The following is a 15,083-nucleotide window of genomic DNA, read 5'->3' as shown; positions in this document are numbered from 1 at the left end:
ACCAGGGGAGCAATCACGATAAAGACTGGTTTCTTAAGAGCTGCAGATTCACCCTGGCCCTCAGGCTTAATGAAAGGCAGAAAGTCTATTCAGTTGTCAGTACTGACAAATATCCCCAAACCAAAACCCATGGCAAGTTTGCAGAAGATTTAGAAATAGGTTCAAAAAATCAATTCTAAAGCAGAAAACCTGGGAGGCTGTCAGCTTTCAGAAGCCTCTCACAAATGCTGTACCAGATAGAGGTGGTGAGAGGAGGTGAGAACACCAATCCCATTTCTGAAAAGAGGGCAATAATAGTACTCTGCTGTGATGTGACACTGAAACCACAGCACTAGAGCCTGCAAACTGTTGCTGTTTTCATGTCAGCATCTTGATTACTTTGACAAATATCCCTTCCCACCCACCCTGCTTTTTGGGAATAATTTCAAACAACTAAGAGACTAGGAAGATATCAATAGTAACTTTCTTTTTTTTTTTAACAGAAAGAAAACTAAAATACAGGAGAGTGAGAAAAAGAAAACAGAAAAAAGAATACAATCAACCTCTTTGCTGGTCTCTTTAATTTCTTCTTATCTCTTTGAAAAAATAAAGTCAGACTGAAGGAAAGAGCACTTTTTGTTTGCTTAAAAAGATGGGACATGATACAGCTACAGGCAAGACAAATCAAATAATCTTGAATGGAAGTAGAGAATGTTAGAAGAAAAGCTATAAGAAGACAAAACTTGGCTGATTAATAATTTTGTAAAAATAAAATGTATTTTTATATTCCTAAAATATTTGAAAGGTCTTAGACTTAATATTAACAATAGTTTTGCTAATTCTGATGACGTATACTTAAGGCACTAAGACAGGAAGGCAGTATCTTCATATTCTGTGTAATCTGCCTACACTCACAGAGTATTTAAAGTGTTGAAGTTCTGTTATATCATTTTAACTGCACTTCACGTTATATATACACATATTTATTAGTGATGGCATAAAATGTAATTTTTCAGTTGATCCAAACTGCAGAAATAGCAAGAACTGTTTGCCCAGGAAAACTTAGCGGAGTCTTCAATGTAGTGTGATGGGCTGACCTCTAGTGTCAGTTTGGCCATAAAAACTTGAAAATAGAACGGACTTGAATTCTGTTTTAAAATGTTATTCAAATTAATTTAGATTGAAAAGTATTTTAAAGTAATATACAAAAGTTATCATCTTTACTTTTTATGCCAAAAAAAAAAAACCTAGAAAAGGTTGGCTCCAGGGACCATCGACCACTCACACTAAAGCCAACAAGGAGTAGAGGGATGAAGGCTTCCCAGCTCTCTGCAACACCTCTCCCAGTTTTCAGAACAAACACTGAAAGACTTCTCTAATGCTACTTTGGTGCCTTGCTCCCCAAGTGACAAGGGACACAGTTTAGATGCCTGTGCAACAACAAGATGGCTCTTGTTGATTTTAGGTTACACATCCTTTTAATGCTATATCTCATCGTGCCAACAGCCACGGAGAACATGCTCTGTCTTTAAAAGCCATTCGCTTAAAGACAGCTAGAGCACGAACTTGCCTCACATTGCTGATCAAAGAATAACTAAAAAGTAATCTAGCTCATAGTGTAGACATGAGTTATTTTATGTCAGGTAGCCTCACCTGGGCTTTATCCAACTTTCCATGCGTCTATTCTTGTTATGCAATCACACATGAAGACTTCCATTTAGTAATGTCTTAGATTTTTTTCTTGGTCTTCTGAAAAGGTAACTGAAATAACCATGATTCTACTGAGCTCCCAATAGTGATAAAGGAATAGTGACAGTATACAAGGTTAGGCTTTCTGAATATTGGAGTACCATGCTACAAATGTCTGAAAAAAAAGGTTTGCTGATATGAATAAAGTCTTCTTAAAAATTCTCCCAAAGGCATAAAGCACGTACTTGAATATCTTAAAGTTGACAGTAAATTCCTAAAAAAGATCCTCCCATTTGATTAACAAGAAATTAATAAAATATGTAACATAATTCTTTCATTCTGGAAGGAGAGGAAGATTATAGAATATAAAGTATCACATATAACAATGATGTGATCTTAATTCTTATAATCTACCCCATGCCATCTTGCAAAGAAGAGCTTTTACTCTTATCACAATATGATCATCATGATCGATAAATTCTTCCAATTTACACTGGAGGGATTTCTTCCTTATTAAGACTGATTAAGGCCATCTTTAAAAGGACTGTATGTGTTATTCAGTAAGTACTAGATATCAAGTATATGCTCGTTTATTACTTTAAAAGAGACTCTTCCATGACTTTAGTCTTAAAAAAAAATCAACATATAATTCTGTATGTTGATCAATAATTTTATAACTCAGTTTCCATGGTTACTGATGATAATGTTATTATTCATATATTTAATATACCATGGAAGAGTCACCTACTTTATAGTTAAATAAAGTTTCACATATTATTGTCCATTTCAGTATTTTGTAACTTTTTCAGAATGAAACGTATTTAGAAACATGAGGCATGTGAGAAATGTAAATTGGGCAACTATGCTAAGAACACTGTAATAATGTTACAGAGAGTGACCACACAGAGCAGAGGCATGTTGATGTAACCACAGAGAAAAAAACTGTAAAATCCAAATTTCTAACCTCAAGACCAAAAAAGCATTAAGATTCACATAAGCTTTACATTTTCATCTTCCTGTTCCTAGTTTTGGAAGAGAAGGAAGGAAGGAAACTAGTATTTATTCCTGTCTACTACGAACCAGGCACTACACTAGGTATTCTTTTCACATCTCTCAGTCTTTGTGGTAAAAGATGCTGGCTCTAAACATCCCCTTTTTACTGATGGGGACACAAGCTTAGAGAAGTTAGTAGTTGCTCATGACTCATCAGTTACTCAATGCTGGGCCAGACTGTCTGATCCTTCCCACCAGGACAATGGTCTTCAAAAGCTTTCCCCTCTCACAAATCAGAGGGGGGGTGGGTCTCACCTGTAAGCAGTAACTAAGGCTAGCTAGGCCATGAAGACAGAGACTCTCAAATGAGATGGAGGAGGAACCCTGTATTAAGCGCTCCCTAGGAGAGTCTGATGCCAGCCACCGCCCACCTCCCAGCCTAGCACCTGGTCCTCACTTTACAGATGATGCCCAGGAGGCCAAGGGACTTGAAGAAAATAAAAGTACAGGCTGAGCTAGCACAGTGGCAATGTGGTTGGTCCTTGACTCTCAGTGCTAGGCCTTTTCTATTCTTCTACACAGCCTCCTGCATTATTAACATTTGTTTACTGGCCAAAGCAAAGTTCTGGTCCAAAACCATTTGGGAAAAAAAAATGTACATATAAAAAGTACAAATATTATATAAGTATATTATATAATACTCATTAAAAAGATAAACAGCATTAGTTTATGCATTAAGGGCCAAAGTGTGAAAGAAACTTAATGATTATCCCTATTCTAAAAAATCTATGCAAGTGATTATTTAGCTCAACTACAAGTAGTAAAAATAACTTAAATGTTTAAAATAGTTCATAATCTTAAACTTACCTTAAGCCATAGCAAGGCAGTGTGAAGAGCCTGAACAGCGCCAGGAAAACTCTTAAAGGAAGCAGGGTGAACACATACAAAAATGCATCCAGGCACAGAAAGATTCCAAAAACCATGAGCTGGATTTTAAAAGCAGAGAAGAACATAAAAAACAAAATGTAAAATAAATATTCTTTAAAATATTACAGATGAAAATTTCAAACAATCAAGGAATTTCTAAACTTTGTAGGAAATTCATTTCTTATAACTTAACTATGGGAATAAAAAGTTAGTACTTCTCCTTGTGTATACAAGCCATATTCTAATGAAAAATCCCTTTTCAAAATGCAAGTTTGTAGTTCTTCTTCCAGAGCCTTTGGTTTACCACCTACACAAGTCAATTACTCAAAACACAAGTTGCCCTTGACCACAGCATCTGATGTAGCTTTCTGGGTACTTCCTCAAAACTTTAGAGATATTATAGAAAACCTTTCAGATAAAACTTGTAAAGTCTATCCTTACTCTTATGTAAAGAGATTACTAATTTTAACAAAATTTCATGTATACTTTAACTTGCTGTACAAAGAAGGCATTATTCTTAATTGGAGGAATAGCTGCTAATATCTGTAATGTTTCCCCCTTTCTTGTATACTTGCCACATAAGGAGGACAGAATCTTTTGATGGCTTAGAGAAGTAGCCATACCCAGGCTACTAAACTCCACGATTTTAAGAGTGGTGACTTTCTGTATGTCTGACACACAAACATGGTATGATATATACACCCTCACACACAGCACTTGATGTATTCTTAGTCAATAAACTGTCCTACATATATATATTAAGCAGTTAAAATCCACACTGTTACTGGCAGAATCGCATCCCTCCCCACCAAATTCAGATGTTGAAGGCCTAACCCCTGGTACCTCAGAATGTGACTGTATTTGGAGATGAGAGTTAATTAAGTTAAAATGAGGTCATTAGGGTGGGCCCTAATCCAATATGACTGGTATGCTTATAAGAGGAAATTTGGACACAGACAAGACACAGAGGGAACACAATACAAAGACACAGGGAGAAGACAGCCACCTACAAGCCAAGGAGAGAGGCCTCAGAAGAAACCAACCCTGCTGACACTTTGATCCCAGACTTTTAGCATCCAGAACTGTGAGAAAACAAATTTCTGTTGTTTAAGACACCCAGTTTATGGTACTTTGTTACTGCAACCCTAGCAAACTAACACATCTTTATAAGAAAGGATACATTTTATTAATTTTTTGCAAGAATGTCTCAAAGAAAAAAAATATATATATATACACATACATGTATGTGTATGTCTACATATATGTGCCAGGTTTCTTAGTAGTTGGTCTGAGTCAGTCACCCTGTCGTCAGCACAGTCACAGTTCTGTGACTGTCCCCTTGTTTTACACACAAAGGAGTGCTATAAAAGACTGAGCAAGGTCCACCTAAAGCTAGTGGTCCTTACTTATTACTCTCCTGTCACCAAGAATCCTTTCCCTGTTTGCTGGTGATCTGTTGTTTACACTCCAAAGGCAGAAAATGACAGAAACGGGACATTCCCAGAAGGTATTTTGCTGTGTTCGCGTAAGTGGCTGTCCTTCTCGTGACCTTACACTGGGGATTAACACATCACTCATGCATCAGCATCTACTAAGCCGTTAATACGGGCCAAGTAAGACGCTCCACCTGGCGGGCGGGCACAGAGCCAGGCAGGACCTCATGACGGGGTTCCTGCCCTCAGCAAGCTTATTCGCATTTTCACAGATAGAGACACCAGCATGCAGATAAAGGAGGTCAATGCAGAGGTAACGGTTGCTATAACAGCACTAAGTATACAAGGAACAGGGGAGCCCTGAGAAAAAATGGCCAACCCAACTTTGGGAGATTTAGAAAAAGCTCCATAGAAGAGGAGACTCTTAATGACATCTGAGATGAGGGCTACTGACACCTGGAGAGGGTAGACTGGGCGGGGGTGGAGGGGTGGGAACAGGGGAAGGAAGCTTTCCAGGGGAGGAAGAAGCATGAGCAAGAACACTGATGAGAAAAGTAATCATGATGAAAACTGCCTCTTAAAGAATCAAACTTTCTTTTAAAGAACAGTCACCTTTCTTAGGCTTAGAGGAATCTGTATTAGTATCATGGTAAACAACTAACAAAAGTCTAACGGGCCTTCCCCTCACTTTTTTTTTCAATTTTTTCTTTTTACTGAAGTAGAGTTGATGTACAATGTTGTGCCAATCTCTGCTGTGCAGCAAAGTGACTCAGTTATACACATACAGATATTCTTTTTTTTTTTTTGGTTAATTAATTAATTATTTATTTTTGGCTGCTTTTGGTTCTTCGTTCCTGTGTGCAGTTTTCTCTAGTTGCGGTGAGCGGGGGCTACTCTTCGTTGCAGCACATGGGCTTCTCATTGTGGTGGCTTCTCTTGTTGCAGAGCACGGGCTCTAGGCACGTGGGCTTCAGTAGTTGCATCATGCGGGCTCAGCAGTTGTGGCTCGCGGGCTCTAGAGTGCAGGCTCAGTAGTTGTGGCGCACGGGCTTAGTTGCTCCGTGGCATGTGGGATCTTCCCGGACCAGGGCTCAAACCCATGTCCCCTGCATTGGCAGGCGGATTCTTAACCACTGAAACACCATGGAAGCCCTCTTTTTTCATATTCTTTTCCATTATGGTTTATCACAGGATACTGAGTATAGTTCCCTGTGCTATACAGTAGGACCTTCTTGTTTATCCTCCCCTTCACATTTTCAACCAGCCCAGTAAACTCAGTGGGCAAAAAAAAATCTTCCCCCACTGTATGCTGACCACATAAAGACCACCTGGAGCTGTCGATACGACAGATCTCAATATTAAAATGGAAGGAGGGACTTCCCCGGTGGCGCAGTGGTTAAGAATCCGCCTGCCAATGCAGGGGACACGAGTTCGAGCCCTGGTATGGGAAGATCCCACGTGCTGCAGAGCAACTAAGCCCGTGTGCCACAACTACTGAGCCTGCGCTCTAGAGCCCGTGAGCCACAACTACTGAGACTGCGTGTCACAACTACTGAAGCCCATGCGCCTAGAGCCCATGCTCCGCAACAAGAGAAGCCACCGCAATGAGAAGCCCGCGCACCGCAAAGAGGAGTAGCCCCCGCTCGCTGCAACAAGAGGAAGCCCGCGCGCAGCAACGAAGACCCAACGCAGCCAAAAATAAATAAATAAATAAAATTTAAAAAATAAAATGAAAGGAAAGCAAGTGGCTGTGATCTAAAGAAACTTCAACTGGACGGAAAGAAGGCATCCATCTATGTGAGAACATGCAATATACAAGTGAAGCAATAGAGATGCCTTTCAGGGTTTAGAAACATGGAAAAGTGACCCAACTCCTCTATCTACTGTTCAGGTGTTAACTTTTTTCACAAAGCGCAGCATTCTCTTAAATTCTTTACAAATGAAAATGAGAAAACTTCCTAAAAAAGTAAACAAGATGTAATCCTGAAAACATTCATCCTTGAGGGAGGTAAAGAAACCCCTGCTGGGCTGAGTGTGAGCCTGGCGGCCTACTGGGCGCTGGAGGGCATCTCATTTAATTTACCTGGTGATCCAGGAGTCTGAAGGAGATGTGCCAAGAGGGACCCCTGTGTCCTCCGTCCTCCACGCGAGTGCTGAGTGCTGACTACTTAATCCCCCATCAGCTCTTGAGCTAGTGATTTTCATCCCTGCTCAGCACATGAGGAAACCACAGCTCTGGCGGCTGAACACCTGCCCAAGGCTGTGGGTCAGAGTGAAGGAACTGGCCTTCACGCCTAGGTCTGTCTGCCTCAAGGCCCTACATGTTCTCTTTGAAGCAGTTTAAGCACAGCAAAAAGATCTTACTCCCTATTTTTGCTAGGCACAGGAGTTAACGTAATTTTCTTTGTGCTAACTTGTCTTTTGCCAATTTGCCTAGTGTCATAAAAAAATGCAGAAATAAAAGGCATTTAATGAATCAAATTTACAAAAGGCATAAACATTTCACATATATAGATTTACTGCTAGCTTTGAAAATGTTATCTTAATAAAATTAAAAGGTTTGAGTATATATTATTAACAAGAATAATGTGTACTTTCACACCTTCAGTTAATTTGTATGGCATCTTGATAAAATAGGCAAGTACTATTTCCTCTTCATTTGGACCAAATAACCATAAAGCATTCAAGCAGTCTTAAGTAACAGCTAATGAAATCTGCCCTGAAATATAATAGGTGTGACTATAAAGCAATGAAATTGGTGTCATATGCCACGCTCTGTTTCCCTTTTGAGAAACACAAAAATCTCCTTTAAATGCCACTTGAAATTTCAAAATAAATACAATGTTGTGGCTAAAATCAAAGAAGCACCATGCTTCTGGAACACGCCTCTTTAAATCACGGGTGAACATCCGTCCTATCAGTTGATAGTCGTGCCTTGCGCACTGGACCCTTGTTGCTCTCTCACCCCATTTCCCCATTTCTCTCCTCCTCTGCTACTGCTGCTCCAGCCCCGCCTCACTTTATCCATCTTGAAGAAGGCGGTATCTTACTTTAGCTGCATCTCACCTTTACGGGGGGCGGGGTGGGGGAGGCCTTATAAATATGTCATCTCTTTGAACTGGCCATTACATGAATAACAGAATGCAGAAAACCGAAGCATAATGAAGAAACTTCAAGAAGAAACCCCACACTGGGGTTTTTGGCTTGTACCTCTGTACCTCTTTTCCATTCCATGTTATTTTCCTGGGGATGGAAGACAAAATGCTACAGAAGGTTTTGTGTGAAAACTTTCCAGAGCTAGCTCAGTCTTTGATTTGTTCCTCCTTCTCTCTCTTAACGAAACAAGTACTGCATGCTCTAATGTTCCCTGGTCTTTCTGTCTGGCGGGAGATCTTGTGTGGAAGGGCTTCAGAAGCCTTTTACGGGTACTGGGCAATACGGCCAGGCACTGGCCAGGTGCTGTGCACAGGGCCTGAGGGCCTCCATCCATCCTCACCTCCAACCCGAGCACGCCGCCCCCGCCCCGACTCTGCAGTGAAACTCGGGAGCTTGCCCAGTTCCTGAGCAGTAGAGGCAAGGCCGGTAGGTCTGCAGAAGACATGGCTTTGAAACTGAAGCACTATTTCTACTGAAGACACCTGTCACTCAGCCTCAACCTCGCCACTGGATTTGGCCTTATATGTTTAAAAAAAAAAAAAAAAAAGATTTAACAGAAGTTTTTAATAACTGAACATCAATGTTAAAACTACAACAATTCTGTAACACTTCTGGTCAACAAAACATCACACGCTAGTGAAAATTTCCACAACCAGCTCTTACCACACTCATTTTGAACCTAATACTATTGCTCTTAATCATATGAAAAATACTAGCCTCAAAAGAAATAAAATAAAATGCCAGCCTCTCTCTGTGGAGAGTGGAGCAAGGTTTCTTAACCTTTTAAAAATGTTTCCTTTTTTGACAAAAATCTCCTGCCTTCCTTTTAATGCCATTTGAAATTTCAAAAAATAAAATGTTATGGCTAAAATTAAAGCACAGTGATTCTGGAATATGCCTCTTTGAGTTGCACAAACCATCTTCCGGCAATTCTGAATCCACCTCCTCCACCATGACCACCAAGTAGTGTCCAGAGCTGAGGGCGGCTGCTCTGGGGTGGGAGTTGGGAAGCAGTAGTAAAGCAGGAAGGGTGTTTTCTTTCCTTCCCCTGGTCTGTTTATAAAGCTCTGGGTCTACTCCTGTAAGAGCAGAACCCGCGTCCTGCTTAATTCTACGTGGGGGTTAAAAGGTCATTTAGGAAGGACATCTTCCCCAAGGAATTCAAATCTAGTGAGCGGGACACAGACTGCAGAGCAAGGGCCGGATGAAGGATGTGCTCTGGATGCGCTGAGATCAGGTCTGAGCAGCGAGCTGGGGGCGGGGGGGGGGGCGGGGGGGGGTGAACTTGGGATGGGCACCTGGGGGAGGGAGGAACGGAGTTAGCAAAGATCTCCCACCAGGAGACAAGGTGGGTACTAGCTGCCGCCAGGCACAGAAAGGAAGAACAGCATTTCAAGCAAAGACAAGAGCGTGCTCAGGTGCAACGTGAGAGGGAAGCTGTGTGGCCAGAATGTAATCATCAGATGAGAGGGTCAGGAATCAGCTCAGTTAACCACTAAGGGGCACAAATCTTTATCCTGTGTTCTGGAAGTTCTCAACAAACTCACATGCGGGGATCAATTAAAAGGATGTCAAGGAGAATGGGTCATCAATAAGGAAGTTTACAAATGACTGACTTTGAAAGCAATTACTGCTTCAAGGTCATTCCTATAATAAAATAATTTTTATTCATCTGAATTCAAAAATTCATACCCCTGGGAAGTCTACACTCTAGGAGATGGTAAGCAAAGGGATTACAAGGAGCCAAGTACTTTTATGACAGGCAAAGTCACATAAACACATGTGCGTACGGAAAACAAAGTAATTTTGATAAAAGGCTTCATAACAATCAACTTATACCTGACACATTTAACACAAGGAATAAATTTCTTCGGAGATAAATAAATATATTGAAGATTTTAATCTGTAGAAAGACTGCACATGGAAAGATCTTGAGATTTTCCTACTTCTCTTATTTTTAATCATTGTTGAATACTGTAATATTCTAAGCAGTTGACCTATATTAACTTACTTAGTCCTTACAAAAACCCTTGAGGCAGGGGCCATTACCTGGTATTTTGCAAGGACCAACAGGGCTGTGATGTACAAGGCTGGGTGTGCCCTCAGGACCCTATGGCACATTTGCGAGGTCTTAGCAGCTGCTGCAGGCTACAGTCACACACCGTCTAGGCTCAAATCTGCTTTTTTTAGGGAGTGACCAGCAGCACTGCAGCAGGAACAGTTAAGGAGGAGAATACTAGTCTGAGGGAGACATCACAGGGGCCTGATACAGCACAGTGGAAAGAGAGAGGAAGAGAAAGAGTTTAGACTGTCTCCAAAGCTAACGTGACAGAAATAAGTTACTGATCCAAAAAGATAAACATAGCCCCACAGTGCCAAGATCACAAATTGTCTTTTAAACACATCAGTGAATGGGATGGAGGCCTGAAGTCTTTGGCTGGCTGCCCTAGAACCATGTGATGGGTCCTATGTGCCTAAGAGGTACAGGGCCGACAGCAGGCCATGGAAGCCCCGGATGCCTGGGCCATCCCCCGTCACCCCCGAGCCCCACCTCTGAAGTGGGCTATTGGTGCCCCCGCCAAAATGGATCTGCACTCCCCGCCCCCCCCACGCCAAGAAGCGTTAGGAAAGGTGAGACAGTCACACAGGACACGTGGAAGCTGCTGTCACCACTGCCGCAAGCCAGGGGCGACAAGCCCCAGAGAGGCCAGGAGGAACACCAGCCAAGGCTGCTGAGATGCTGAGATGAGCAGATACCCTAGGCTTTCTGGTGTCTTAGTAGTCACGTGGTGGGACATCTTGAGTCAGGGTGTGTCACAAACAAGAGCTGCATCATGAGAACAATTTAGGGGGATGATTCCCCACACGTTTTCATGAAAATTAGAAACCGAGCAGGATGCCCAAGAAATCACTGCCATAAACAGATCTAAGTACTCCCTATTAGTTTCACAACAAAGTCTCAGGACTGTTTTTATTGAAATAAAGGTGAAACATTGGCTATAACTACATTTTCTTAATATACACTTACACTGTGAAACAACAAAAAGGCTTTATATATTTTCATTAAGTTCATTATTTTGAAAGGAACTTTTTGAATTATTTTTTCCTAAATGTTATTACCCCTTCCAACTCTCAAAAAAGCAGAACTAAGTTCCTCCACTAGAGATGTAAAATTTCCCTTCTGTGAATGTTTCCATTACTCCCATTTCCTCTGCCCCTCGTCAGCAAACTCATTCACATGGTCATGGACTACCCATCCTCCTGAGATGACCTAGTCCAGCTGCCTAATCTTAGACGAAGAAAGGCAAAGCCAAAGGAACACCATGATCGGGCTACTGGGCTCTTCCCTCCGGACCCGAGAGAAGCTAAGGTTGTTCACCTCGACCCCAAGACTCCCCTCTGTGACAGTAACCTCTCCCATCCAATAATAACAAAGTCTATGCCCCAAACACAATATTCTATACCTACTGTCATACTTATATCTTCAACCTGATGAATTTAAGTAGTTCTATTTAAGACTAAGCAGTTGAATTCAATTTTCTAAAAAAATATATTAAATAACTATAACATACAAAGCATGGTAATGATGAAATAAAAGATTGTCAAAAAGTACAGAATTATAAGGTAAAGTCAAAAATATATTTTCATTTTAGTTCTACCTCTTATGATATAGGCAAGGTTACATAAACATATGTAACTACAGAAAAGTAATTTTGATAAAAGACTTCATAATAATCACAACCTACATATGACATGTATTTAACACGAGGAATAAATTTCTTAAGAGGTAAAATTAATCAATTGATTTTAATCTGAAGAAAGAGCATACATATGGAGGGATCTTGAGCTCTCCCTGCTTCTCTTATTTCTAATCCATGTTGAACATTGCTATGTTTCAGAGGCAGAGCTCTGAGGGGTGGATAACCCGACTATCATTCTCAATCTGTTTCTCCCTTTGTTGGAAAAGCGTGATATTCACTGGCCTAGTCTCCTGTGCAGCAGGGATGGCTGTGTGATTCAGTTTGGCCAATAAGACATAGCGGAAGGAAGCATGCTGGGGTACCTCTGGGAAAGCTTTTAATTCTTTATAAAAGGGACAGTGGAAAAGGTGGCACTGTCCATCTCCTCTTGTTTCTGATTATAATGCAGATGTAATGCCCAAGGTTGCAGCTCTCATCTTTCTATTAAAAGGCAGCAACAAGAGGACTGAGAGCCAATTTGCCAGCGATGGTGAAATAGAAAGATAAAAAGGACGTGAGTCCATGCTGGCCTCATTAATCCGCTGGAACAATTAAGATCTCCTTCCTCTTCACTTGTTAAAAATTTTTTCAAAAACCTTTTTGTTTAAGTCACCATTAGGTATTCTGTTACCTATACAGCTAAAAGTATTCTTGAGAAATAAATTTTAATTTCCTCCCAAAGCCAGTCTAAACTCCTTAGCCTAACCATTCAAAGTAACCTGGATCCAGCCCAACCTTCCAGTGTACCTGTCCTTTCTTGTGTGTTCCTAACAATTTCCTACCTCTGGATCTCCCTAGTACAACCACCCCTGTCCCCGCCACATATGCCGTAAAATGTACAGAAGTGACCTCTTTTTCCTCATCACCTTGCCATTACCTTCACAAGTCTTAGTTTATCTCTCTACTGCCACACTGTAGAAGTGCCTGGAACATAGTGAGCACTCAAAACAAATACCGAGGAAATTAATAAATAAATGCACGAGTGAGCTGTATCTCTCTAAAGTAATATTTAAATACATTAGGGGATTTTAGAAAATATTGGGTTGGCCAAGAAGTCCATTCCGGTTTTTCTGCAAGATGTCAAGGAAACATGTAACATCTTATGGAAAACCCCGAATGAACTTTTTGGCCAACCCAATACTATGGTGAGCATTTCTTTACTACTTCCTGCAGTTTGGGATTCACTCAGATGACAAAACTAGCCCTTGGACAAGGGATGATTTTGTACATGGTGTGGGGTAAATTGTTCCTATGGGGTCAAAAAGCAGAACACACACTAGCACGTTTCAACCAAAACATGGGTTGAAGGTGAGATCTGTCTGGGCGTCTATGTGGGACGGCAGAGTGTGGCAGGAAGAGGACACGGAACTTTCATGGTATTTATACCTCAGGAGGCTGCTGATGGGATTTAATGCTAATTCGTTTCAGGTGCTCAGGACAGTGCTAAGCATCTAATCCTTATTTGATAAATGCTATTTGTTTTATTAGTAACACAGAAATGGATGCCAGAGATGGGATGTAACTGGCCAAGCCAAGTGGGGTATGGAGCAGTGAAAATCACTCACCAGGAATTTCCTCTCTGGGAAACTGGTGATCCCCTGCCCTGGTTCCACCAGCACCAGATTAAAGCAACCATTGTCTATCCTAACTGTCAGCTCCAGCCACGTGCCTGCTGAGGTCAGACTTGAGGGCTCAGCAGAAAATGTCAGGGTGTAAGGTATGTTATCCCTATGGCCATTAGCTAAATCCCCATGAAAGAGATAAGCTTTACCCTAAGACAGTCTGGCTAAAAAGAGGGAAGAAAACAGTTTTCCCTAAAGGCTCTTTCCGCAGGAGGTCAGCAATCCAAGAGGGCTGAGAGTCAGAAAATCATGGCGCTTGCAGGGTTAGAAAAGTTGTTTATTAGCTAGCAAAGAAGGAAGATGAAAGCATAGCAGGAGATGAAAGAGGGACACAGGAGAACCTTGAAAATCAGTCCTTTCCCAATCACTTCCTGCTGTACTCAGCCCAAGATGACAGCTACCCCTATTGCAAATGAGACTTCCACTGGAATGCAACCTGGGGACAAGAAACCTTTCAAAATTTTTCATGTTCTCCCGGGGTAAGGCATTCCCAATTTGCTGAAGAGAGGCTTGTAAAGATTTTAAAACACTTACAGAAGGCTTACCACAGAAGTAAATTAGTCCAGGCCTCACAGTTAATAAACTGTGGGGCCAAGATTCAAGTCCAGGCAGACTGGCTTTAGAGTTCATGCCCTTAACCCACTTTGCTATCCTGGCTCTCAGTTCAGGATGCACAGTTCAGCCTCCTCCTTGTATGGAAGAGAAAAACACAGCCCCCAAAGTGTACCACGTAAGCAGTTAGCAGCAGATCTAGGACAAGAACCCAAGGGGTGTGTGTGGGCACAGGGGAAAAGGGACTGTGGAGGAAAAGAGGAAATGTTGCCCCAAAGCCAACAAAACGCTCCAAAATTTCAGACGCTTACATAAGATTGAAAAGTTCAAATGTAAAAAAGTGCTAATAATTGGAAATACTATTTTAAATATATAAGCAATTTACCTTTATTAAATGTCAAGTATAATGTGTTTATCCACTGACACAAAAAACCTGGGATTTTTTTTTTTTTTTTTACAATCACTAAACAGGTTTGGTAAGAGATACTAAGCTGACCTTTCTCCTGACTCTAAAGTATAAGCAGTAATGACACGCTTTAGAGTGTTTGCAATCCCTGTAGACGCAAAGTGCTCTTTAATTATCAACTCTCTCTTCCTGCAAAGGTTAGGTGGAAATATATTAGCACTTACCCAAAAAAACAAGAACAATAAAAAAATGAGTAAGGTATTACATATTAGAATAGACAAACACAAAGGAAACCAATAAAAAATAAATTAGATTAGCGTGAATATCTAGATAGCCTCTCACCTCTCACAATAAAAGTCTGAAGTGGGATCCCCACATATCAAATAAAGGCCTTAGAGAGAGCAGAGTGAATTCATGCTGTTATGAGAGACATTTAAGCCTGGAATTAAACTGAAATCTAACGCTGCTTTCCTCTGTGCTTCACTTAGTCTTAGAAGAAATTGCTCTAAACTGAAAAAGAAGACATTCTTTCGTACATTTTAAGCAGTAAAATTGCTAAAGTGTTGTTCTAAGAGACTAAATGAAA

At 41.0% G+C, this 15,083-nt stretch overlaps 1 protein-coding gene across 1 annotated transcript in view; it reads right to left on the bottom strand.

The window, feature by feature from the left end:
• The window catches only part of TAPT1 (transmembrane anterior posterior transformation 1), a 60,970-nt gene that overhangs the window by 33,323 nt on the left and 12,564 nt on the right, over positions 1-15,083 (bottom strand). The window contains exon 3 of the mRNA XM_059923301.1: positions 3,529-3,647. Coding sequence (XP_059779284.1) covers positions 3,529-3,647 — 119 coding nt within the window. The remainder of the gene's footprint in view (positions 1-3,528; positions 3,648-15,083) is intronic.

This window comes from Balaenoptera ricei, chromosome 5 (genome assembly GCF_028023285.1).
Source record: "Balaenoptera ricei isolate mBalRic1 chromosome 5, mBalRic1.hap2, whole genome shotgun sequence".
Lineage (NCBI taxonomy): Eukaryota > Metazoa > Chordata > Mammalia > Artiodactyla > Balaenopteridae > Balaenoptera > Balaenoptera ricei.
Note: the sequence above shows the minus strand (reverse complement) of the source record. Positions and strands in the feature narration are given on the sequence as shown.